At 31.1% G+C, this 27,625-nt stretch overlaps 1 protein-coding gene across 1 annotated transcript in view; it reads left to right on the forward strand.

Annotated features, from left to right (window-relative positions):
* The window catches only part of LOC105364268 (GTPase-activating Rap/Ran-GAP domain-like protein 3), a 54,739-nt gene extending 27,114 nt beyond the window's left edge, over positions 1–27,625 (forward strand). The window contains exons 4-17 of the mRNA XM_011502154.1: positions 995–1,076; positions 2,432–2,550; positions 2,648–2,712; positions 3,817–3,883; positions 3,963–4,065; positions 4,670–4,768; positions 7,785–7,997; positions 10,205–10,488; positions 16,679–16,964; positions 18,943–19,304; positions 24,016–24,352; positions 25,311–25,397; positions 25,793–26,014; positions 27,199–27,625. Coding sequence (XP_011500456.1) covers positions 995–1,076; positions 2,432–2,550; positions 2,648–2,712; positions 3,817–3,883; positions 3,963–4,065; positions 4,670–4,768; positions 7,785–7,997; positions 10,205–10,488; positions 16,679–16,964; positions 18,943–19,304; positions 24,016–24,352; positions 25,311–25,397; positions 25,793–26,014; positions 27,199–27,560 — 2,688 coding nt within the window. The 3' untranslated portion in view covers positions 27,561–27,625. The remainder of the gene's footprint in view (positions 1–994; positions 1,077–2,431; positions 2,551–2,647; positions 2,713–3,816; positions 3,884–3,962; positions 4,066–4,669; positions 4,769–7,784; positions 7,998–10,204; positions 10,489–16,678; positions 16,965–18,942; positions 19,305–24,015; positions 24,353–25,310; positions 25,398–25,792; positions 26,015–27,198) is intronic.

Consider the following 27,625-nt stretch of genomic DNA (forward strand, 5'->3'; position numbering starts at 1 on the left):
AAATACGTCCGTGATTTGCTTAGCTAAACGTCCTGTCCCAATAAGCACAAGATTATGTGATTGCTCCCTCTTTAAGGACATTTCCATACAAAGTTGAACAGTATTTATATATATATATATATATTTATATACGGGGAAAGTACCTGGCAAGTATCGTAAAAGTTCCATTTTGTCGGACAAAACAAAGTAATAATCTATTAATATCTAGTCGAGGTCGATACATTCCGAAATCTCGAAATTTTTACGAGTATATTTTTCAGTTGGCACACTTCAACGCGAGACTCTAACCAACGGCACAGACTTTTCTCATTACTTACAAAACAGTCGCACAATTCTGAAATAAATTACAATATTTGCCGACTATACGCGCGTACGCGCATGCATGTATGCGTACACAGATAAATATATCGATTTATTAAACACCGTTAAACTTGCTTCGTTTACTAATCAGGCTCGTATTAAAGATTAATCGAAACTCGAATGGCGCGACAACTTCATTATACCTTCCGTGGAGCAAAATCTCAATTAAATCGATCGAAACGTCTAAAATTGTATGACAATAATTCACTTATTAGACGAATAAAGTAAAACTTATACTTAGACTAAGATGGAGGAAGATCGAAGCCGAGCAATTGGCAGAATGCTCGATTTTCCAAGCCTACGATAAGTTTTCGTGATAAAGTGTAAGGTAATGAAAGAGACACAGAGACACACAGAGAGAGAGAGAGAGAGAGAGAGAGAGAGAGAGAGAGACACGTGAACAAGAAAAAAGAAAATTTTACAAGCCAAGGGAGGTGTTTCCATTCGCACGCTTCCTACGTTCGCGGCAGATAAATTCGTTTCACTCGCACACCTTCGTAAAAAAAAACTTCCTTCGTTACTTCTATTCTTCCGACTATCGCGAATAATAGCGACTTGAGTTCCGCTCCCAACAACTAACTCCCCCAATACATATCGACTTGTATTCTAATGAGATATTCTCTCTGTGACGAAGATGTTCGGGTCACCAAGCACACCTGTACTCGAGAATCCAGAATACCAGACGCGCTGGTACTTCAAGTATTTCCTTGGCAAATGTGAGTATAATGCCGCTAGCTCGATTATATTATTCCATGATGCTAACGATAAGCGATTTTCGCGAGCGATTAATCGAAAGGTAACTAACTGCGCAGTGGCGAAGCGCCGCTTTAACCTATAATAAATGCTTGATATTCTACTCATTGTCAGGGGCGTCGGCACTCGTCATTTATATTTATATGAAAATTGTTATTAAAGCGTTAATGCAATGGACGAGGTAAAATGATAAGCCAATACAGGATAGTTTGCACTTTTTTTTTCACTGGAAATTATTACATTATCGGTCTTATCCCGACGCCTGGGGGAGGGGTTTGGGAAGGGTAGGGGGAGGGGAGCGGGAGGGGAGTGGGAGGGGAGTGGGAGGGGAGTGGGAGGGCAGAGGAGGAGAAGGCTTACCACCGCATACGTATTCCTTTATTAAATTTCCATTGTTAAAATGTATACGTATATATATCATTCGAATTCGCTATTGAAATTTTACTTTAGAAATTTTACGTGTACTTTCTATGCTCTCGAATCGAATGTAACACAATACTTTAGAAAATACCTCCTTATTCCTTACGACGCTGCCAACAATAGATGATAGATACATTTATTAGAGAACTACGAGATAACAAAAGGCAAGGGAAGAAAGTAACTTTTGACTTTATGACGAAACGTTCATAAAGATAGTATTTTCATTTTCAATATTCGCTTTAACTAACGGCTGCTAATAAAAATGTAAAAAACTCCCACGGTATTTCCAATTCATAGATATCAAAATCGCATTCAAGGAACATTCGTCGTGCACCATTGTGGGTCGCGTTTCTTTTGATCCGCAGCGTCGGCTCGTCGTCTCCCCGGCAAATTCAGCTTTACAATCGAGTTTGTCGCCTCTTGTCTCGCGCATACGAGCCCCCCTCCCTCCCAACCCGCGCTACCATAAAGATGGCGCGCGCACGCCAACCCTCGTTTCTTAAATTAACGCGCGTACCTGTGCGAATGAGCGTGTGCACGCCGACGCGTACAATCGAAATTAGGCAAGGGAGCGCGTGAAGAAGGGAGATAGAGAAGAAAGGGGAAAAAATGAAAGGATGAAAGAGAGTGGGCGCAGTCTGAATAATTCATAGATACGAGCGAGTGTGGAGCGAGAGCCGTAATAAATCCCATCGGCTAATGTTTTCACAAAGTAGCCGTGAGCAATAGACGCGCGAGCTGTCGATCGACCATCGAGAATGACGCGATCGGATGAGAGAGAGAGAGAGAGAGAGAGAGAGAGAGAGAGAGAAAGAAGGAAAAGAAAAAAGAAAGGCGAGCGCGAGCTTTTGTCCATTGTTAGGCTCGTTATTATTACTCCTCGTGTGACCACCAACAGTGCACCAGAATTACGTGGCCGCGGATCAGGAGAGGAACCCCTTGTTCCTCTCGGTAGTCATCAGCGAGGGCGGTGATCGATGTGTGCCACATTACCGAGTGATACTTTGGCGGCGGACGGTGAGTACACGTAAAACCCTTATCGCTCCAACGTGGAAATCGATAAATGGCTCTTGGCACGAAATGGCTAATCTTGTCCATGTTTTGTCGACCGCAGGGCGCGCAGAAGATATCCCTGCCGTACTCCAGCAATAAGTCGATGACCGTTAGACAGATACTCAGGTGGGTTAGGCTTCAATTTCAACAGGTCTCGTGCTTTTGTCTTTTGTCTCCCTTACTTTCCTATGCCATCCCATCGCTTAATCACTTATTATTAATACGTCTCCTTATTTTTATAATAATGCCTCGTTTGAAATACTTCGGCGAGCTTGACTTTGGGATTTTCGTTGATTGACGCAGCCCCGGCGTATTTTAGCAGTCACCTCGGGCAAATAACATGATTTTCTAGCATTTATTCGCGCGTAAAAAGTCCCGTTTCACGTATCTGCTTTAATAATAAAGATTGCATTTTTCTTTCAATGAAATTCGCATTGCAGGAATACGAGTATTTAATGGTCGCTCGGCTTCGCGTTCGATATTTCCCTCACCTAACGAGTCCGCCTATTTTTAAATTTAATTCTATGATAAAAAAAAAAAAAAAAAAAAAAAAAAAAAAACAAAAAAAAAATGAAATATCTAAATAAACCAAAATTAAAGGATTTGAAAGGTGTCTCTATGATTATATTGTAATATCGTGTATTAAAGGAAAATGTTGCCTTCGTTTCCTCGAGTGCTCGGAACTTTTACGGACTTTTACTACTCTTTAAGCTTTAAGGCGGGTCGAGGTGTAGTGAGCAATTCGAGAATAAATCTAATTGCGCGATGTCATGTCTTGCAATAACTTAGACTTACATTCGAAAGAGGAGATTCTATTAAAAAGTAGATTAAAAAATAATAAAAAAAAAAGAAAGAAAATAAAATATTTGTCGATAAAGGGAGAGGAATTTCTTAGCATATCCGATGATTTATTTTATAAAAGGACGCGACAGTTGCAGAATCTCTAAATGCCTTTATCCCTGCACATGTATATTTTTCATTCAAAGGAGATTTATTATACGAAGAGCTTAAGCTTCTTGTAATTTCTTATTTACATTCGATTCAATTCTTATCCAAGTTCTTTTAATTTAAAATTTTTATGCACTCTAATTCATTCATATGCATTACCGTTTCCTGACGCGCAGCACTCAATTTTTATACCGTTTTTAATTTCTTCGAACTCGCTAGTCCATTTATGTTGAGACACAAATGAAAATAATTGTCCGTATTTAATTATTTATTTAATTTTAGCAACTATTTTGGGATTGAGAAGCTCGAGAAAGTGCCGAGGGAAGTCGTCTCTCCTGAAATTCAAAAAGTGCGTGTTTAAGTTCTACGTAAGAAGGTTTCGCAATACATTGTTATGTGCTAAATTTATTCACTAGTCTTACTTTTAGGATCTGCTATTATTAGAAGAACAAGAGGGTTCTGTGAATTTCAAATTCGGAGTAATTTATGCAAAAGAAGGCCAAACGACGGATGACGAAATGTTATCCAATGGTAATTATATTTCCGGTCATACGAGCTATAGAAGCTAAAAAATCAGAGTAATAATTTAAACAATTATTACGGTCGGTATGATTTGTATGCTAAATAAATCTTACGTATTGGTAATAAGAACAACTATTACTTTAACGAAAGAATTAGGTAGCAGTCGAAAGAAAATGAAAGTAATCATATTAATTCTTTTTTTTTTAATTTTTTTTTTTTTTTAATGCGATAATCTTTTATTATCATATTGAAAAAATTGTTACATTCTAGCTACTTTCAATCAAGTGAATACATATGTTTGGGATTATCATGGATTTGGATGTAATACTTCCTACCTCATATGTATATCCACGAATGGTCAAAAACAAAACCAAAAACAAAACAAAACAAAAAAAAAAACAAAAAAAAAACAAAAAGAAAAAAATACGACATACTAATGATAACTATTTGTCTTTTTTAAATTAACTTTTGCAGTCAAAGATTGTCTACCATTTATTAATCTAATGTCCTCTTCTGTTTCTCTATTTCTTGTTTTCTCTTCTCTCAATCGCATTTAATTTATATTTCCCATTTATACTTTATTCGACTACAACCAATTATGTCACAACTATAGAGACCGGAAGCCCGGAATTTGACAAGTTCCTGGAGGTATTGGGACAAAAAATACATCTCCGAGGATGGGACAAATATCGAGGTGGCCTGGACATAAAAGGTAAGCAATGAAAAATCACCGATACAAGTCTCAATGCCCTTACATTCCCTTATATTTCCCCACATAATCTTATTTTACAATGCGCGCGCTCGAAATCTTTTCGTAAAAAATTTAAGAAAAGCTTAATGCCTTGAAGCTCTATGAATATTTTGAATATTGTAATTCTTATAGAAAAAGTAAACTATATAAGAATTTATTCAACTCTTCTTTCTTTTTTTTTTTTTTTTTATGATTTGTGAAAAAGAATATGCATGCAAATTTAGCGATAAAGAGAGATATTGCTGTTGACTAGAAAGGAGAATTTATATTATTATTACTGTGAAAATATGTTTTTACGAAGCCTTATTTGAACTTCTGTGAATATATGCGTTTGACTCGGAAAAATAAAACTTCCTTCGAACCTCATGCATTTATTAGATTTCAGTAAATATGGGTACTTGGAATATATTTTTATTGAATCTAAAGGAAAAAAAGGGGGGAAAAAAAATCTGATAATTTTCCAATCTATTGGGATATTAAACACGTTTAATTATTAGTTTTTATTCTGAAAGCAAAAGTGCGTTAATATATTATATCAATCGTGAATGTTAAATATAAAAATATTATTAAAGTAGATATATTTCTACGGGCATTGAATATGAAAAATTAAAAATACTCTGTGTAAATAATTTATTCAGTCGCACTATTTATAAATATATAAATACAATTTATTTATTCATATGTGCAGTGACGTGCAAAATGAAAACTCCATGTTACAATTTAATACATTAACTCCAAATACAATTTAATACTCCATTTTGTATACTATTTGACCAATTGAAATTGTCTAAAAAATTAAATTCTATTTCATGAACTGCAAGGCTAAAAACAATACATGAATTTCTTAATAATATAAGTTAATACATTGAATAATTATAGAGCGAATATGTAAAAGACGCGATGACCAATATATATTATTTTCAATGCATGCGATTAAAACAAAATTAACCACAATTATCAGTTTAATTGTAATTTTACATTATATTCCCAATAAACTGATCAAATATTCATATTACTGATAAATTATACCAAAATAATTATTATTAAGCGAATTATCTGCATATCAAATTAAAAAAACACAATGTAAAATATATAAATAAGAATATTATTAAAATATAAAGTAACATATTAGAAATATTATTTCAGAAATATTTGAAAGCCAGTAAATTAATATTACATATTTTGATTTTTATCGGATAATAAAAAATAACATAGAATCCTTTAAAATGTGGCATATCTTATTGATTTTTCCTATTGTAAATACGTAGAAATAAAATCACCTTATGCATGTAAATACATTATAATAATTTAATAAAATCAAAATTATATTATGTATATTTTGCAATCACAAATCTAATATATGATTGTTAATTAGTTTTATAATAAAAACAAAAACAAAAAAAAAAACAAAAAAAAAAAGATAATTTTAGGTTGATAAAAATTGTATGATTTTAAATAAAATTAATATAAATTTATTTTATGCTCCGATATTATTATTCTTAAGCTATTATATTCGTCTAACAATATTTTAATAACATTGTTAAAATATTATTGGACAATACCTTTTCGTCTAGTATTCTTTTACGATTAATCAAAAATATGTAAAAAATATATTGCCATAGCAATTTGCAAAAAGGTTAAATATCTAATCGCTTTAACTGTACATTGACAAATCTAAAAAACAAATCCAATTCAAAAGATAATCTTTCATATTCCAGAGCATTTAATATCATAATTAATTGAATAAAATTAAATTAAAGCTGGAGTTTTATTCATTTTTCAAAACTTACCGTTACTTGCCGATTTTATGTAATATATAGAAATTATTGAGCTTATTAATTTAATTAAATCGCAATTATAAATTACATTTCGATATTTGAATTGCAACAATTACTATTTACCCTTTTTTTTGTTAGCTACTTATACATTTCAACTAAAAAAAAAAAAAAAAAAAAAAAAAAAAAAAAAACCCCCCCCCACTCCATTTGAAATTATTACTCTGAACGATAATAAAATAATTGATATAAATGATAATAACAATGCATTGAAATCATACATGTAGCGCGAAGATATTCAATTGCAAGATTTAACGTGCATATATAGTACTTGTCGAATAATTAATGCTTCATTAATATTGTAAAAATACATTATAAACATTTAATCGAAATGTATTTCATATAAAAATATTTTATATAATAATTATTTTCACGCGCGCGAAGTTTATTCGTACCTCTCAACTACTCAACCAAGTGATTTAAGCTGCAGTTGAAAATCGCCGAATACACTTGCTTTTACATAAAAATGAATTTCCAGACAAACGACAAACATTTACAAAACTCGATAAAAAATTAGCTTATTAGACAAAAAGTTATTAACATTAATTAGTCGGCATAGTAAAAGCAAAAAATTTGCCCCAATCAAAAACGAGCTTCAAAGCACAACTATTCAAACGCATAATAAAAAGTGTGTATCCGCTCGAAGAAAGTGTTATAACAACCGATTCATTTTCTAAAATCATGGTCTTCAACATTATTCAAGTGCTTACTCTTGTCTTTGCTCTTTTCCTTCTTCATCCCCTTGAGACAATGGCCTCATAATTCAAAAAAAAAAAAAAAAAAAAAAAAAAAAAAAAAAAAAAAAAAAAAAAAAATGCTACCTTACTGCATTAACAGCAAAACACATACGTTCAAAATCAGTGCATTTCTTCGCGCTGCGTGCCGAGTGAAAGTTGAATTACTCAAGTTAGCATTTCAATTATCAATTTAAAAAGAGTAATGTCATCATTCACGAGAGCTTGGGAATTTCGATCATAATTTATCGCGTTTGATATTGCAGCGCTCACCCGCAGAATAGAAAGAATGAAAGTACAAGCCGGGCACTCTTCGCGTCTCTTCCATATTAAGCGAAGATTTCGATTGAGCAGGCAACGCATTAAAGCTTATTGCTACGTACTAGTGATAATTGCAATTATCCACAGGCGACATGACGGGCAAGGAAAGCATCTACACGGTGTATGCGGGCCACGAGGTAATGTACCATGTCTCGACGATGCTGCCACACTCGAAGGACAATCCCCAGCAACTCGAGCGCAAGCGACACATCGGCAACGATATCGTCAACATCATCTACACGGACGACCCGAGCCTCCTCGAGAGCTTCAATCCCAACTGCATCAAGAGCCAATTCACCCGTAAGCATGACTTTCTCTTCTCGTTATAATAGCTCTTTTCTCGCTAGAGCTTTTCTAGCCGCTAAGTTTTTCATCTCCATCGTTATTTCCTCCATGGCAATTTTTGGGGGGAACAATGACCCGTTCGTGCTCGACAACCTCGACGAACCTCGACAACTGTCTCGATCGAGCGCTTCGAGGGGAAGGAAATGCAATTAGAAAGACGAAATGAAAGCCGAGAGACGTGTTATTTTTCGCGTAATCGCATTAAGCAGCTTAACATAATGTTATGGTACTTTACAGCTAGTGCATTGCATGGGTTAGTTAATGGACTTAAAGGGCTCGCGTCTCTCTTCGTTCCTCGGAAAAACAAAAATTACTTTTTTTCATTTTTTACTTACTATCTTACTGTAATTAAGTATCTACTCTCCGTGATAAAACGTTTGTTCGACGAATGTATCTGAAACGCGATACCTCGAGACAGTTTACTCAACTGAAGAAAGAACTCGAATGAAGAAAATGCACACACACGAATGAAATAATTAAGATACTTAATTATTTGCGTATTATGTTATTTTTAATCAAGCGTAATATGAAAATTCGTTGTAACATTGGAAAATTCATTTTACAAAGACACCCGGGAACTCGATAGTTTTATCATGTGCTTTTACTGACGATATCATCTCTCGAGTTTATAATTTCACAAAAATTTCAATCCCTCGTCACAATTAAGAAAGCTCTCTATTTTACAATTTAATTGTAAATTAAGCAAAAAATAAATATCAATTGACTTGTATATCATTAGGCAATCAAATATCATAAAATTTCATTCTAAATTATAGCAAATGTTATGTTTAATACCCGTACATTTATAATATAACGATTCTATTCGTAAATAAGGCAGCGTTATTCACACACGCACACGCGCACACATAATAAAACAGTTAGTTATACCTATATTATTGTCAATGTTTTATGTATTAAATATGAGCTTTCTCATTCGATGCCATAAATTCATTTTAAAACATAATACACAATATATTATATATTATATTTGTCATAAACTTAAAAAAAATGCAAATCATTTTTTATATTATACCAAGGTATATTATTTGTGCGGGTTCTCTTAAAAAAATATGTATGAAGCAAATTATATGCTTTACCCTACATATTAAATAATGATTTACAATATTAATAATGTTTATTATGTTTAGCTTACCCTCTCTATTATGTATGTTCTATAATAAAGTTACAATAATATATTTCTTTTAAGATTATTTCATTCTCAAAAGATAATCATAAAACTAAATCCTTTATAAAAGCTTATGTTACGTCAAAATATTGAATTGGAAAATGCGACAAAGTTACTATTTGACAATAAACCTCGGCCATTACATTTTATTCCATTACACGCTCATTGTTATCTACATCAATTATTCATATTAAAAGATATTTTTGTTATTTTATACGAATAAACATAGAAAGACTATAGCTGTAATAATTTTCAATGAACGTATACGATACTTGTGTTAGCAATTAAATTTTCGCCGCACATTTATTGACTAATGTCATATACCCGAGGCAACAATTATTTTTAAAAATAATTCTCTTCTTTTTTACGCAAAATCAATGAACGCAAAATTTTACCAATTGTATTTTAATGATTATGACACAAGATAAAACAATGTGATAATTATTTACTTAGAAGAAGCTTACTTACATCGATCGTAGGTCAAATTTAGAGAAAATGCAAAAATAATTAAATAAAACGCAAGTAATTTATCTGTTAGTTATTATCATCGATTGATTAATAAAATATCGATCCTCGGACATTTATTCAATAACGATAATTACAAAATAATTTAAATATATATTTGACGATACTATTAAGTATTTAGCGTAATATAAAAGCAGATATATCTACTATTTTATTATGGACTTTGCATAAAATTAAATTGAAGGTAAAACAAAGTAATTATAATACCAAACTCATTCGTAAGTAAAATATAAATAAAATCACTACCAATGCCCTATCGAGCATTCTAACAAAAATTGCGATTGCAAAGGCAATTGACAAAATTGGTTGATAGTAAAAGTGCGACAGCTCGCCAGCACAATCAGCCGGCTAACCGTAATAAAAAAAAAAAAAAAAAAAAAAAAAAAAAAAAAAAAAAATTGCCACAAATACAAGAAATAAATTCTCTCGATACTCGGCTCGCCCGTTGCAGACGTGTTTGCCGTGATAACGAGTGACAAGGTTGACGACACGGATGGCCCCACCTGGCGCATCGCCATCTACTGCGACGAGAGTGTTCCGCTCTTCGGGCCGAGCCTCCCGTGCCCTCCCGTCTTCGAGGACCCCGGCAACTTCCGGGAGTTCCTCCTTGTGAAGCTCATCAATGGTGAGAAAGCGACTTTCGACACGCCCACGTTCTCGCGAAAGCGGGAGCGTACCCTCGACATGCTCCTCAGGGACATGTACCAGGAGCACACGCAGGACAGCAAAAGCAACGTGAGTTTAACTTGGCATTACCGAGGACGAGAAGCCAAGAGGATTCTCGACTCTTCCTACTACCAACCTTGTAACGTTGTATCTACAATTTCCTCCGTGTATTTGAATCATAACTGCCTGTCGTGTACTAATCACGTGTATCCTAACCGGAAATTTAGAATACTTATTATTCTCAAGCCTTTATCCTTTCTCCTTTCTCACAAATAAGCTAGCTTTTTTCTTAGATTTATTCTTCTCAAAATCAAATGCCATGTCAGCTCAAAATTAAACATAAAATTAATAATTACATCGTGATTTTTATTACTCGAGGACTATATATTACTACGTTACTAAAAATTAAATTACGCTTTCTCAATTTATCTATCCGTATATTCAATTACATTTTATGCATATGCAGTACTATTACAATGTAAATATTATTATTATTATTTTTTTTTTTTTTTTTTTTTTTTTTTTTTTTATCAATGCTTGCTCGTTTCATTTAAGTACGCCAAAATGCCTTCACGCTATAAAATAAATTTCTATTTTGTGATTTTTTATCGCCACTTCGAAGCCTGTTTTTTCTATACATATATGCGTAAGTGTGAAATATAGTTTTAGGAAGAAAAAAAATTAAAATTTATATAAATAACAAATTTGATAAAATTGAATAAGCGAAGACTGTTAAATGCGAATAAATCATTATTAATATACAGGATGCAATAAAATTACATGCAAGCGTAAACGTTGCAGAACAATTATTTCAATATTTAATGGTTAGTTACAAATATCATTATCATGATTAGAGCTATTCTTATAAATTCTGACGATATGCTCATAAATCAACATTTATCTAAAGCACGGAAAACAAACAGTAAGCAACGAATTGCTTTTACCATAAACAAGAAAGATTCAAGCCTTTCTAGTATTTGTTTTATATTTTAGTGACATAAGATCATAAGAGCATAAAGACACAAGAACTGTTTGTCTTCCATTATTGATGAATAGCAGCATCTTATTCACTGTTAGTCCCTGTTATCATCAATAATAATCAACATGACATTAAATAATTAGAAATCTTCTATCGATCAATTATAAATTTGTCAAATTTATCAATCTCACAATGCGACACAACAATACTCGCAATTACTTACAATTAAAAAGCACAAAGAACGTTGAAATATTCTGTAATAAAAAAAAAAGGAAAATAAAGTCCTTTTGATTATTAGCGAAAATCAATGTTTTCTCAAATGTATATAAGAGATTCTAACATTGCAAAAATGCATATACTTTGCTCCTATATACAAGTTTTTTCAATTATTTCACCGTTCAATGAAGTTTATTAAAAATATTAAAAAGACTTTATTATAATAAATTAATATACAAATGATGGTATACAAAAGAAATTAATTTGAAATGTTTTATTTCAAAACGATGGCACAAACTTGATTGATGTAAATCTTTTTTAATTATTAATTAAAATATTGGCCATCGAGTTAAAGATAAAACATTCTTCTTAATAATCCACATCAACAGGCTATTGTGTTTTATTTTTGGCTATTATGAAAGAATTGATTTGCAATATGTTTTTTTCTTTTCGATAGCATAAACTCGAAATATAACTATTTATTAGACCATTTATTAATTAAATTTCCGAATTATGAAAAATATATGTTTTTTTCTACTATAATATTCTGATGCATTAGAATGAAATATTTATGCCTGTAATAAAAAAATTTTAACTAACTGTAAATCAAGCGACAATATTAACTTATATATTTATTTAATAAAGCATGACGTATGCTTTTATAAAATGTAAAATTAAATTTATAAAAGTCGATAAATTTTATCGTTCACCAAGTATAATACAAGTAGTGTAAAGTAGTATTAAAACTTCTTTCCGAACGTCTTTTATGTTATCCAGATTTTATTTAAAATGTCTTTCTCATATAATAAATTCATTAATTTTCTTTACTTTACTACTGTAGTTTTCATTATAAAAATGTCAACTGAAGGATTTTTGATAATTAAATAAGTTTCTTTCTTTTTAGATCGCGGCATTGTGTTCGTAAATTAAATTTGAGTAAAAAGTTAAGAAAATATCTATGTGCTTTATTATAATCAAAATAATATAATTAATATCAATTTGAAATCTTCTTCGTCGTGAGTGAAATTTACATACTTATTCTTTTAATAAAAAATAAAAATAATTATCAATACAAACTTTTTTGCATTTTAAATTAAATTTGAATATTTAAAAAATAATCTATTAAACAATTAATGTGTCTTAATTATATACAATTCCCCATACTAATAGCACTATTATTTTATGGATTAAATATTAAAATTAATTTTTAGAATTCTCTTACATAATTACAAATTACTGTATTATACATTAATATAATTTCATAAAATATTCTTTATATATATATATTTTTTTTTTAATATTTATACGTAGGATAATACATTAATTTTCATTAATCTATAAGTACTTCAGATTTCAAACTCTAAAACATTAAGCTTCTTAACATTAATATTTTCCTTTCTTAGCATTACGAAAATAATTAATTTATTACTTGATGGAATTAACAACTAGAAATAATAAATTTTTTTAGAAATAATGAGCGCATTTAATAATCATTTTATTGTAACAAACGTTAAATTATAAAAACAATATTATTCGTTATATGTTGATCGATTTACATTTAATATACGCATTGAGCTGACTATTTTTCAATAAAATATATATGCTTGAAACAAGTAAAAAATAAAAATTTTTATTCTCAATTATGCTTCATGTTCACCTTAAATTTGTATTTAAATTTCATTTTACGGGCATTATTATATTTTCTTAAGTGTAATGACTAAAAAATTTCGGTAGAAAATATCAAGAAATTAAGTAGAATAAAAAACAAAGAAATAAAATATCGTATAATTTAATTATATATATATATATTGGTTAAATATTTTTTTTTAACATTTATCTTAACTAAATTTAAATAATATTGTAAAAACTTTTTATCGTATTGTTAAAGATAGTTATTAAGAAAATATCTTACTTTAATTTGTATTATACAAATAATTAAATTTCACATATTAAGATGATTAAAGTATATAAATGAAAAGAACAATGTATGAAATTGTTATAAAAACACTTTAAACAAAGACGTTTATATAAGTTATAACGTAAATTAGAAAATAATATTAAATTAGATTTAAACTAAGTAGAGTATAAATACATTTTGATAATAAATTTATAACAAATAATAGCAAAAACGGCTTCTTTGTTAATTGTAACTTAGAAAATTTCCTCGTCGCTAAACAATTATAATAACAATACTAACACTAATAATAATATATAATTTTATTTATAAATTAATGAAATATACTAATTTTAAAATTAACTATGACTTGTATATATTTTTAATTATAAATCTTTGTCTATTTAACTTTACCATTAATAGTTTCGATTGTCATGTTTTTCAATTAAATTATAATATCTGATTTTAAATTATAAGATCTAATTTTCGGGAGAGGATATATATGAATAATCATACAGAATTCTACCTTGAGGTATCAAACAGCTTTTGAATTACGAAACCTCTCGTATAGATAAACCTACAATATATAGATATTTGTAATTAATCTGTACATGCTTAAATTTAAAATTAATAATAAATTTATATTTTATTATATTTAATGTACGCATTACTCTTTTATAATTTTCTCCTTTACATAAAATTTAATAGAAATATAAGATGGAAATAATCTCCATTAATTTTTAAGAGTTAATAACTGAAATAATGGATAAATTATACATTATAATTAACTTTAGTATGCAAATTACTCTACCGTATCATCAGCACAATTTCTGAAACTTCAATCTTCATCTAAAGTTCGACCGAACAAAACATATTCTGATCAAATAAACGAACTTGTATCCCTTATCATTTACTGATTCACTATCATTATAATGCATTCAGAGTAAGGAAAATGAAAGTATCTCTGTTAAAAACTTTTAATACTTCGTAAGGAAAATACTACGTAAATGTAATAACTCAAAAACCTAAGAGACAATGAGTATTATAACTTTTCATCTTCTAACTAAATTAAATTTTAATATTTAACGATTTCATGGACTTGTACCATATAGATATTATCAAGATTTTATTATATAAATACATTTTTAATAATGTTATATCAATAGCATTACATATAATATTAAATATAATCAATTAATGCACATTTCAGGACATTAAAAAGAAATCAGGCAGCTTAATAAAATTCTATGCATAAGAAGAGAATAAAATGTCTAGTATAAATTAAAAATCTATAAAACTGAATGGACAAATTGTTTTTTAAAACTTTTTTAAATTAAAAATATTAGATTAAAATGAGTCTTGGCTAAATTACAATTACACTGTTTTTTATTAAAATGAAAAAAAAAAAAAAAAAAAAGAACTAATTGCTGTTAAAAATGTATTAATTATTGAATTATAATTCAACTTACTTTATTGATAAAATAAAATTAAAAAAGTTATACCTAACAAGTTAAGAGCACTTGTAATGATCATAATTACTTAATAAAAGACAAAATATAATAATAAAATGTTAGATATCTCTATAACTTTTGTCGTATTAAAAAGCGATTATTACATTATTATTAATTAATATTGCATATGATTAATTGAGTTCGATATAGATGTTAGGGCTAAATAATTGATGAAATATTCATAATAATAAATAATAAAATGTAACGTACAGCCATGTATTTTACCGATATGGTAGATTAATCAGACTTATTAATTAGAAAGTAATAAATAATTTACGAAAATTGATTTAAAAACTTTTACCTAAAAATAACTGGTTATTACGTACCGTAATTAAGCCTAATAATTATCTTACAAAAGTATAGGCATAAATATTATTTTAAATACTTTTTATTGTTAGCTAGCATAAACGAACAATTAATTCTCTAACTATTTTTCTCTTCAATGTAATTGTATAATTAAAGTTAATCTTGTATTTATATAAAAACAATATTAAATAATATTTTTTAATAATGTAAATTATAAGATAGAATGTAAAAATAAGTTTAATTTAATGAGAAGTCTTGTATGACTAATTGAAATTTAAAATTAAGAAAATTTTTATAAAAAGAGGTAAAAAATAAATTAAAAGAAAATAAATAAACCAATACAAATTGCCTACATTAGGGTTGAATAATTAAATGAATCTCCATAATAAAAAAAAAAATTGAAACGATGAAAATTAGGCAAATAATGTTCGCCGAGCATTTTTTTATCTTCTCCCAATTTTTTAATTCTTCCAATCAGGCGCGCGGCTATGTAATTTAAACTCTGAAATGTTATAAACAACTGTTATCTAGAGTTTTCTATATGAAATAGTCATTTGAAATTAATATAAATAAACTCGTCAAGTGCTCAGAGATTTGTGTGGATTTAAGAAATACGTAAATAAGTATGAAATTTCATAAGAATGAGTTAAAAGAACTTTGTATGGAAAAAAAATATATTATGAATATAATTAAACCGCATAAATGAATTGTATTCTTCAAATAAGAGCCATAATAATAATTCATGGGAATTCATGGGATTACAGTTGAAAATAAAGCATAAAATGATTGTAAATAAGCATGTTGAAGATGGGAGAAAGTATTGAGCAGAAAGTACAAGAAGGAAGTCAATGAAATAATTCGAATATGCCAGTCGACACGACATATTCTCATGTAAATGCTAATAAGAAAAGTTTCATTAAACGAAAATATATAGGAATAAGGATGATGATAATGTCATAATGACAATGATAATCGAAATTATAACAGAATTATAATAGAATAATGTAAATGGTAATTGAGAGAAGGTAAATTTTAACGCTGAAAATTTTTTTTCGATATAATTGAGAGGCGCCTCCCCTTCCTTATCTTTCTTTACAAGTAATTTCAATATAAAAGAGAGAGATCGATACATCTTCAGCAACTATTCGCCGTTACACACGCATGCCCGTATTACATTAACCACCATTAATTAACCACTCAGCCATCTGTACGACAAAATGCAAAAGTGGCGACTGCACGCCACTGTGACGCTCGGTTGCCGACGCAACTCGTATGAGCTCCGGAAAAATTAGGCCAACGGCCAATTAAATGCCCCGAAAGTCCCTAGAAATATATAGAAGCGACAATTTTTAGACAATGCTGAATCGGCGGGCACTGTCGGACGTCGTGGAGACGCCGGGGCGCAGGCGCGAGGAGACCCGAGCCGCGGAGATGGTGCGGGTCGGCCAGGCGCTCAAGCTCGAGGCGATAGTCCATGGATTGGCGCCTACGTCCCTCGCGACCGTCGGCCCCCTCAAGCCCCGGCCCTGGGAGCCCCGATGCATATACCCGGACTTTCCCCACGAGGTCGTATGCGGCGACGTGTGGGTCGAAGGTCGGCTCGTTGTCGCCAGCGAAAGCGGCACTTACCTACTGGAAGGTAAGTACGCTTCATATTTCCGTGGGCTAATTGCTAATCGATCGTGTAACTTCAAATGAACTAACCAGATGACATTCAGGGCGCAAGCTTTGCGCTTAATTTGCTTATTGCGAGCTTTCGATTTGACGGCGGAACAAGCTGGATTATAATTTCCATGTCCTTTAAAACAAACGACTGCAATGGTAAAGCAGCATTGATCGATCATTTTGATGAAATGTCTTATGAACGACGACAATGGGATAAAACTTTTTCCTGTCTAATTCTAGCATTATTATGATTATAATGATTGACGTGAGCGTAAGAAAAGTGACGGATATAAAAATAATATAATACATATATTATGGATTTTATGATAGCCGATCATCTACTTTGATTTAATTTTTCGTTCATTATAAAGTACATGAAATTAACATAATCATCTCAATTGGTATTACAGCAGGTTAATATTTGCCGCGCCCTCATTTTGAATAAAATTGACATTAAACATTTTTAATTTACTCTTAATGGATTTATGAAGAATCTCCAGAATTGTAATATAATAATTCCCTTAATGAGATATTTAAAATCATATTACAGCACAAACTGTTTATATTTTTAAGATATTTATGTATTTTGTTATAAGGAGGAAACAAGGAAATTTTAATAATATATGTTTTAATCGAAATGATCGTGCGGCGAAATAGATGACAGTCCATAATTGCAAAATTAAATATTTTAAAATTACATTGGAAATGAAAATTTTAATTCATTTTAATATAATAAATATAATGAAAATGAGACAAGTATTGATTAACGATTATTACAATACTTTCAATTAAAAAATTTTTAACTATAACTTTCTCTCTCTCTCTCTCTCTCTCTCTCTCTCTCTCGTTCTTTCACTCTTTTGTAAAGGACTTTAAACAAGATGATATAAAATATACTCAATTTTATTTAAAATATACATGAAATTTTGAATAAATATTTATATATAATTTAACTAATGGAATTTATTATTACGTATTATTCGCAAAACATTTATGTCAAATCGCAAATTTTATTCGAACGAATAATAACTATGTATTATGAATTAGCTTATTTTGTTATTTAAAAATAATTTCACAATTGTTTCATTTGTAATTAATAAGGTAAGTAAGGAGGTGGATATTATTTTACATACATTGCAAATCTTCAAAATCATAATTAAATTTCCATTATTAATTATAATAAATGTGCAGACAATGTAGCCTGTATAATTAGGTCATAAATGACAAATTAACCTGTTGTACTACAACTACGTAAACAGAAATACTATTTAAAAAGCGACCATTGAATATCCCTTCCTGTTATTGCAATTAATGCAACGTTCCATTAAAATCACTTATACAATACATCAAATGTTATATTTAATAATTAATTTAAGAAATAATTAATATTTGATAATTGATATTAATGTAAAATGTATAAGCTCCAATTGCAAATGTATATAGCATCGATGATTAAATCGATGCTAATTCGATAGCACGCTATCATAAATAAACGACAATTTCAATTATATTTAAATAGCTATAAAATATAAAAAGTATTATTTAAGTTATAAATTTGTCTGGATTAATAACAGGAAAACAGAACGCGAGTAATAGTACGTTAACGACCAATTAAAAACTTGGCAAACTATTATCCAAGTACGGATATTACCAGAAACAAGTCAATTACCAAGCTTCACCATAACATCACAAATTCTTTAAAAAAAAAAAACAAAACAAAACAAAAAAAATATATATATATATATAAAGAAAGAAAGAAATAAAAAGTGAAACTCTAGACGGAAAATCGTTTTATAAATCCAGAAAGATAAACAGAGTAAAGCGTTGAATCAAATAAACGCCTCGTTATAAACGTAAATTCCCTTGGAATAATTTGTCGGAGAGCCCGCGGCTGCGAATTTCCTTACATCCTAGCGACGGCTCATGATCGACCCTCGACTCTCGACCCGCAGACAACATGACGCACCGGCTACTCTTCGACAAAAGCGTGCAGATGAAGCAGCTAGACGTGATCGAACAGCACGGTATCCTGCTCTTCCGCACCGGGGACAAAGGCAAGGACTGCAACGTGCACGTGTTCCGGCTGAGCGAGCTCGAGGCCGACGGCGAATCATCCGCCTCGTCGTCGGCAGGCCCGAGCAACGAGGCCCAAGACGACGATGACGAGGACGAGGACGAGGAGCAGGAAACCGGCTCGAGGCTTCGACAGCCTAGCGCCAGAACGCGGGCCCAGACGAAGCAGCGCAGGCTCGAACGTACCAAGGGCTGCCATCTTTATTGCCTCACTAGGCCTGGGGGCTCGCACCTGAGAATGGTAAGTACGCCCTGAGACGACCCTGGAGGATCTCTATGCTCGTGTGAGCCGATCCTCCCGGGATATGATTGGTCCGCTGGCATAAAAGATTAAAGGACTGGTATGAACAACCTCTTTGCGGTTTTACGCTAACGCCTCGGGGCTCGTTTCTTGAACATCATTATCCACTCCCGCCACACGAGGCACAGCATCCTCGTCCTGAGATGACGTCGGAGTTGGCAAACTTGCATTATGAAAATTTGCATAGATTCTCTCTCTCTCGCTCTCTCTCTCTCTCTCTCTCACTAATTCTCTCTGATAAACAAAAACCTGATAAAGTTCATTGATATTTGAGACTAAATGTTTACGATTTACAAGCACGCGTACGTTGTAATAAATGATAAAATACAACGATAAAATATGTCTTTTGTATAAGTTACTATTGGTAAATCGCGTTTAAAATAATATTACTTTGAAATAATGGGCATTGTTAACGATAAATCTTAGAATGGAAAGTGAGAAATTAATTGAAAACTGGTGCAAATGTAAAATCTTCGTTGCCACTTTTATAATGATTTTTTTTTTAATCTAATATTACGGAAACATTCGATCAGTCATTGTCGTCCAAATTATCGAACAATATTCAACAACGTACAGATCGCATTTCTTCATGTATTTGTACTTTATATTAATATATATATTTGTACATAATAAATAATGAAATTAATAATAGGCGAATTACATTATAAGAAATCAAATTAAACTACTATGAGTAAAAAGATAAAATTAAAAAATAATACAATTTCTTTTACAATATTCTGCTATTGAAGTCATAAATTAGTTTGCAAAACAAATGTTGAAAGTAAATTTATAAGATAAAATAAAAAATAATTACTAATAGGGTAAAAAGTTATTCAACATACCATGGATTTCATTTCACATTGGTGCATAATTTTATTTCAAATAATTTATAATAAATAAATAATTGACGATACTTTTACAATAAATTTTTGTTACGTGTTAATGGAATGATAAATTCACCTTACTGTAATTAATTGAAAATAAGTATCAAATACGTGTAATGAAAGTTTTAGATTTTTACACTGAATCATAAATTAATAAATAATTAATTGTATTGTTGGTTTATAACCGTGCCAATTCGTTAACTAAAATATCTAAGCGTTATATTATTTGTGTAATGTTACATAACTTTTGAAACTATTCATCTAGATGTACTATTTGTCAAAACTTAATGGGTTCTATATTATTGAGTTTAAGTTACGTCTAATAATATAATACATTCCAAAACTTTCATTATAGAATTTTGAAATGTTCACGCCACTTGGAAGTATTACAGAATTGTATTATCATAGAACTGACTTCACAAAATCCACAGTTTCGATAATCATTGTCGAACGAAAATTATTTCAAATTTGATATACATTAAGATACTGTTGCTTAATCATTTCAATAAACATTAGTAATAATAGATATCAATTAGCTATTGTGAAAAATATGTTTACGTTTTATATATATGAAAATTGTTTTTCTTAGACTCCGGTTCATCTAACAAAACTAAAAAGAGACAGAATGACCCGCTTCGTTAATTATTTTTACCTCGCTTTTAGTTAAGTTTTATATTTCTTTAAATTTTGATGAAAATAAAACTATTTTGCTTTTAAACACAAAAAGGACTCGTAATTGTCGATGTTGAATGATTATATTGTTGAAAGATAATTTATGAATTACTTTTAATCGTCGTAAGTTAATTGATAAATACAAAATTATAATTTTATACGTTTTACTTAAACGGAGCTAATGTCAATGATCATAAAATAATGCCTTGTATATTATGCAAACAAACAATTAATGATGTTAAATTATCCTTTTAAGCATGATTGATAATTATTAATTCACTTGTGATATTTCAATGGGGGAGTCAACCTTCCTTACACTTTATAACGCGAAAGGGATACTTTTTAGCTGATGCAATAACTTTTAACCCGTGCGACTCGGTAATTATATAATATAATCGATATTTTCACTAATACGTAATATAAAATCCCTTCAATTTAAGAGATTCGTATGCTCGTCAAAATATGTTAAAATTTTCTAAAGAATATGGAATTTTCAAAGGTATATGGAAATTCTACCCCATCGACTACCCTCGCAAAACTCAATGGCGACTTGTATTACATCTGTATCTATCTTTACGGGGTAATATTTCTTATCTTTTGGTATTTCAGTATGCATATGAGGAAATTAAATATATTCTAACATACATGATATGTATTTATTATCATTGAATAAGCATTTTACGTTAACATGTTAACGAGAGATACATAGAAATAGATACATCAATAGATCTAAATGAAAAATCTTTTCAATTAAAGGATAAACAGATAAATTTATGAATAAACCAAAGTAAGATACTCTATAAAAACTTGGAATATTTATTATTAGAAATTATATATAACATATCAGAAATTATATCCGATCCAATCATTATTCATTTATTAGTGATTTGCTTCGTGTTTTCATTTTCTTATCATTGTTTTTTTTTTTTTTTTTTTTTTTTTTTTTTTTTTTTTTTTTTTTTTTTTTTTTTTTTTTTTTTTTTTTTTTTTTTTATTATTATTTACGTGTTTTTCTATTTATAACAATTCGAATATACCTTCATTATCGGAAATTTAAGAGAATTATAATAATAATAATATTTCTTATCCAATAGCAGCACACAGTTTAAGCGAAATACTGCAAACTGCAATTAAACCATTGTCAAATAAATTTATGAAATATTTTCCATTTCTAAAGATAAAGCAACTTTTTAGCAGATACTTAAAAAAAAATTGAATACATGAGAGTCGTAGCAAAAAGTGGTATATTTACTTTTTTATATTTTCATCAAAATTTTTGCAAAATTTTATAGTGGCATTACTAAAATTAAAATATTCTTCATATATGTTTCGATGTCAGATCAAATATAAAATATATATTTTCAAGAATTATAAAAGTCTCGGTATAAAAAAAATATAGTAAGACTAACAACATAAAAGTAAAATATTTTAATTCATAAATATTGATTATTGGTTAAATGTTTTCATTAGGTAATCTATTGGAATGAATATAATATTTACAACAAGAAGAAAAATTGAAACTATGGATTTACCTTACAATTTATTCATCTAAAATTATTATAATGAAATCCATAGATTCACGAAATTTAATTACCAATTTTACTACTAATCGCAGCTGACTCCTTATATCTCATTTTTAATAAAATCCAATATTAATATATTTTGGTGCATAATGAGATTTCATTAATTATAATTTTATCTTTTTAATGTGGGTAATTATTTTCAACTTTAATTAAATGATAATATTTATTAAATATTCATCGATTACGTGTTTGTATGAGAAACTATTATGTTAATTAAAGCGCTTTAGAATGCAAATTTAATTCGCTGAATTATGTAAAAAAAATATATATATATAAATAAATAAATTAATAAGAATATATTATATAATAAGTTAATTATTGAAATATACATGCTTAAAAGAGATATTTCATTACTTTGACCTTTGATGTAATAGAAACATAAAAATATCAATGGAAAATAAATAGCCTTCGGCAAATTAATTAAATCTTATGATAAATTATAGATTTCGAAGTTATTAGAATTTTTAATAGTATAAACACTTTTATTCGTTTTAATATAATTAGCAGCTATGCTTTCAAAACACCTTTCCAATTTTTAAATAATAAATAGATGATTATATATATCTATTAATGGAAATTGATTTTCATTACTTTTGTCTGAAATTGTTTGTTAATCCATTTGGGGAAGAAAAAAAAAATCAAAAACATACGAATGCTACAAAACAACAACAATACAAATATTATTATTCCCTATCATAATATCATAAATAACAAATTTTTTTCATTCTTTATATTATATTTCAATATAACTCTTTTATCACATTAAATTTGGCTAATTATGCAGACAAAGGATAAATCTGAGACGAATCAGATTAAGGCAGACCGAAATCAATAATGAATATTATAAATTATAAATTCAAATTTAATTTCATAAAAATAAACCCTAAGCTGGTATCTTTAAAAAATATTTTTATATTATTATAATGTATTAGTGTATTTAAATAAGATAAGAATGCAGAAAAACTTTTGTTAGTTTACGTTTTATACTGAACAAAAATTATTTAACCTAATTTTTAAAGTTCTAAATTGTAATTTAAACACATAAAAGACTATGTTTGATATAAAAAAAAAAAAAAAAAAAATAAGCGACAAAAGTTCTTTAAAACTTAAGACATTATTATTATGCCATTACTTTGTTATTTTATTACATTTGCCCCAAATTTTTGAGCTCAATCTATAAAACTATTTAATACTCTTATATTATATTGTGACATTAAAATGGTTTAACAACAACGAATTTTGAAATATTTAGTGTATCGTCTGAATAGCCATAGAGGTAACGACTCTGACTTATCAAACGCAATCTTATGACAGGCCTCGGCCCGTCCTTAGGCGCATCTCATCCTATTCATTAATCGAGTATTAACCCGCGAAAACCACAATAACCATTTGAAACGCTCGACGAAAAATATCCTCGAAATATCCACTAAATCGCACATTAAAAGGATCGAAACAGTTCGGTCGGACACCCATCCCCATTGATAAAGGACTAACGTTGCAAAAATTCAACAGTGCGTCTCAGTGGGTAAGCGTCTGAGCGTCCTCCAGTGGAAGCACAACGCCGCCTGGACGACGTGGTGCGCGGCAGCGGACACGGACACCGTCGACGGTTTCCTGCTGCTGCGCGAGCTCCAAGCGAGCGAGCCGCCGACGATAATGACGATAATCGAGAGCCAGGAACCCGGCCGCGAGTGGATGATCTGCTGTGGTCTGCGCCACCACTTCGAGCTCATCTACGCGGACGGGGGCTCGCGAAGCCTCCACCTGGAGGCCAGCGCCAAGCCGCACCTCGTCGCGGCCCTGGACTTCTGCGAGGACGAGGAGCCTGAACTACTATTATGCTATAACAGTAAGAACGAACCGATTTTTTCGCGAGACAGAGCGTATAATTCGCGGCAGGCAGAGCATTTGGTGAAATGTCCTTTGTCTCGTTATTGATTCGATGACCGATGCTAGTGCCCCGAATGACCACCCCAAGCACAATCAAGGCTGGGAGATATTATCATGCACGCGCTTAATATTCGTTATAATCCATTGGTAGGGAAAATTGACTTGTAAATCCTTTCCCCCTAACTTTTTCTCGCGAAACGATATTGATTTTATAATATTTCCACTCGCGCCCGATTACAAAAGCAAAGCAAATCAACGGACTTGCCAGCAACGGCATACCATTTGACTCGCACTTTGTAAAGTACAGTATTTCCTATACGCGTGTCCAATTCATTAGAATAAAAATAAATAAAAAAAATAAATAAAGGAAGCACGTCCATGATTTTTGCCATTAGTGAAACAACTAGAAACTAATTAGCTATTTTTATTCAAGTTCTTATACGTTACGAAAAAATTTAATTATATATTGACAATAGAATTTTATTATTAAATCACGCGAGCTTAACTTAACTTTCTATCTCAATTTCAGAATAATTATTAATGTCTCTAGTAATTATAAATGCTTACTGAAAATGCATAAAATTACTTTTGTGCGTTACTACTGAAACTCTTGGATAACAAACACTCTGCTCGAATGTTTTCCAATTTTTCAATCAACGCCGTTTCAATGCTGTCTCATTATAATCTTCATAATTTGTAAATTAGCTCTTGAAATAAAACCTAACTCTACCTAGCCACAGCAATATTCGTTGAATATTTAAAAATTGGAGCGCATAATGTGTAAGGCATTATTTACTCTCTGTATAGACATCATAACAATATAGATAGCGTACTGATTTTCAAAGGGAAAAGTCTCGGTTACCTTCAAACACTTTATAGCTGAAATAAAAATCTCACTAAGCAACTTTCTCTTTAAGATACCTGTCACTTTCAAAAACTGTCCGACGAAAGCTCAGCGCCAATGGAGTTCGACTTCAACTGGAACTCCGTGCCAATCGCCGTAGGTCAGTATTGATACGTAAAACCCTAAAAGCCCGACGTGCGATTATTGTCTTTCGCATCGCTGCTGCGCACCAACGCAAATAGAAAGTCGATCAACCGGTATCCCGCGATATGTAGCCAAAGCTGATTAAAGGTGGGAGGGGGGTGGAGTAGGGGAGTAGGGCTGCACGCTAACGAACAAGAACCAGACGATAGAGGGAGGCGACTCAAGACAGACCGAACTAACGGACTGCCTTCTCCACGATAACAAAGTCATCATTTAAAGGAAAAAGAGCGGTGGGTGTGTGGGGTCGTTTGTAGGTGGGAAATTCGACGACAGCAGCGATTCGAAGGAGTAAGCACATAAATAATGCAATAGGTGCTTTAACAAAGGGCCGCGTTACTCTTGTGTGCTTAGCCTGCGCATTCCCGTACGTGATCGCCTTCACCGCCGACACGATGGAAATACGGCTGATTATCAACGGCAACCTCGTGCACACGATCGCGATGCCAAACCTCAGCCTCATCACCTCCAAGCAGGATATATTCTTCGCCTCGACCGCCCCGGAATTCCTCGCCTTCAAGCTCGATAAGGACGAGAGGAACCACAGCCCGCCCTCGTCGCAGTCCAGCCTGCAAAGTGAGCTTCCTCGCGTTCATTCGACGCTTTTATCCCTCGCAAATTGCACTTGCACATTGACAAGTAAATTCATTGAGAGAAACGTTATAACGTTGAAATAATGCAGCACAAATCACAAATTCGTGATATATACATATACACACACACGCACGCACGCACACAGACACATATTCCTTGGGTTGCGAATGACAAGTGTTTTTTTACTTTGAGAGATTCCGACGTGGAAAAAAATTTGCTCGGTATGCATGATTACGTTCCCTTATGCGGTGAAAAAAAAATATCAATTATTTCAGTCGCCGAAGGAATTAGTTAATTTTTTACAAAACAAAAAATTTTTCTCTCGTGCTGTTGGTGCTCGTTTATTACGCAAAAAAAAAAAAAAAAAACTCCGCCGGTACCTTGTTAATTGCGGACTTTTCCACGCGTATCTTTCAAGAGCCGTGTTTGTAAAATTTATTTATTATTATCGATAATTAAAACAATAATAATATCTATGCGTATTTCAGAAATAATATATTTTCGGTAAATATAATAAAATACGATTATTGCATTGATCACTTGTTGTATATTGAGGAAACAATACACTTTATACGGAAATTCAATATAATTGATATCGTTAGCTATTGTATTTTTCAGCCTTGCAATATATTTAACAAACGATACAAAATAACTGAATAATTTATGAATAAATTAATGTCATTGTCTAGCTAATAAATATATACGTAATGTACAACATTTGTATCGTCATGATTTTAATATTTTTATTTTTTTAGCTCATTTCTCTTTATTATTCGAGCAATGATTGTGTTACTTTACGTTATAACTTTTAACTACGATTAATCAATCAACTTAATGAGAATAATTTTTATTTTTTGGATTAATTAGAATCTAAAAAGAAAATGAAAAAATAAGTAGTATAAATTCAAAGTACATTGCCATTATTAGTAATAGAAAAGTCTCGAATATTTTCCACTATTATTCGCATATTTGATAAGACTGTTTTACAATGGTGATGGGTTGAAAGAAAATTTATTTATAATTTTTTTCTGAAAATAAGGAGATACGATTAATAAAAGTATAGTGAGAAAAGGGCATAATACTCAAAATTACATGCGTGCCGAAAGGAAGAATTATAAGCAAATCGACGATACAATTCCCGCGGCACGTTACTCAATGACAATATCCATCGATCATTCACGCTGCCCATAATCGAAAAGCCAAATATTCCATTTGCCACTCGAATTACATACGTCTCTCGTATATCTACGATCCAACAGGCAGCCAGGGTGAGTCGGGAATAGCGATGCGCATCTACCGGATCCCCTTGCAGACGCTCTCGCGCACGGGGATGACGAGCTGCGGTCAGCGACGTTGCCCGAGTCCCGCCGACCCGGATCCCGGTTCCGAGAGCGGACCCAGCTCCAGCTCCAATAGCAACTTCCTGAGCGCTGAGCCCCAGCAACATCATCGGATGCTCAGCCGTTCGTGCAGTAGCAGCCCGACCCCCAGCCTCGGTGCCTCGGTCTCGAGCTCCTCCAGCAAGTGAGCGCGGCCAATGGAAGTCAACGAGAATGAGGTGGAGGAAGTGGAGGAAAAAAAGGATAAGAAGAA

The sequence above is a fragment of the Ceratosolen solmsi genome, unplaced genomic scaffold (assembly GCF_000503995.2).
Source record: "Ceratosolen solmsi marchali unplaced genomic scaffold, CerSol_1.0 scaffold43, whole genome shotgun sequence".
Classification (NCBI taxonomy): Eukaryota; Metazoa; Arthropoda; class Insecta; order Hymenoptera; family Agaonidae; genus Ceratosolen; species Ceratosolen solmsi.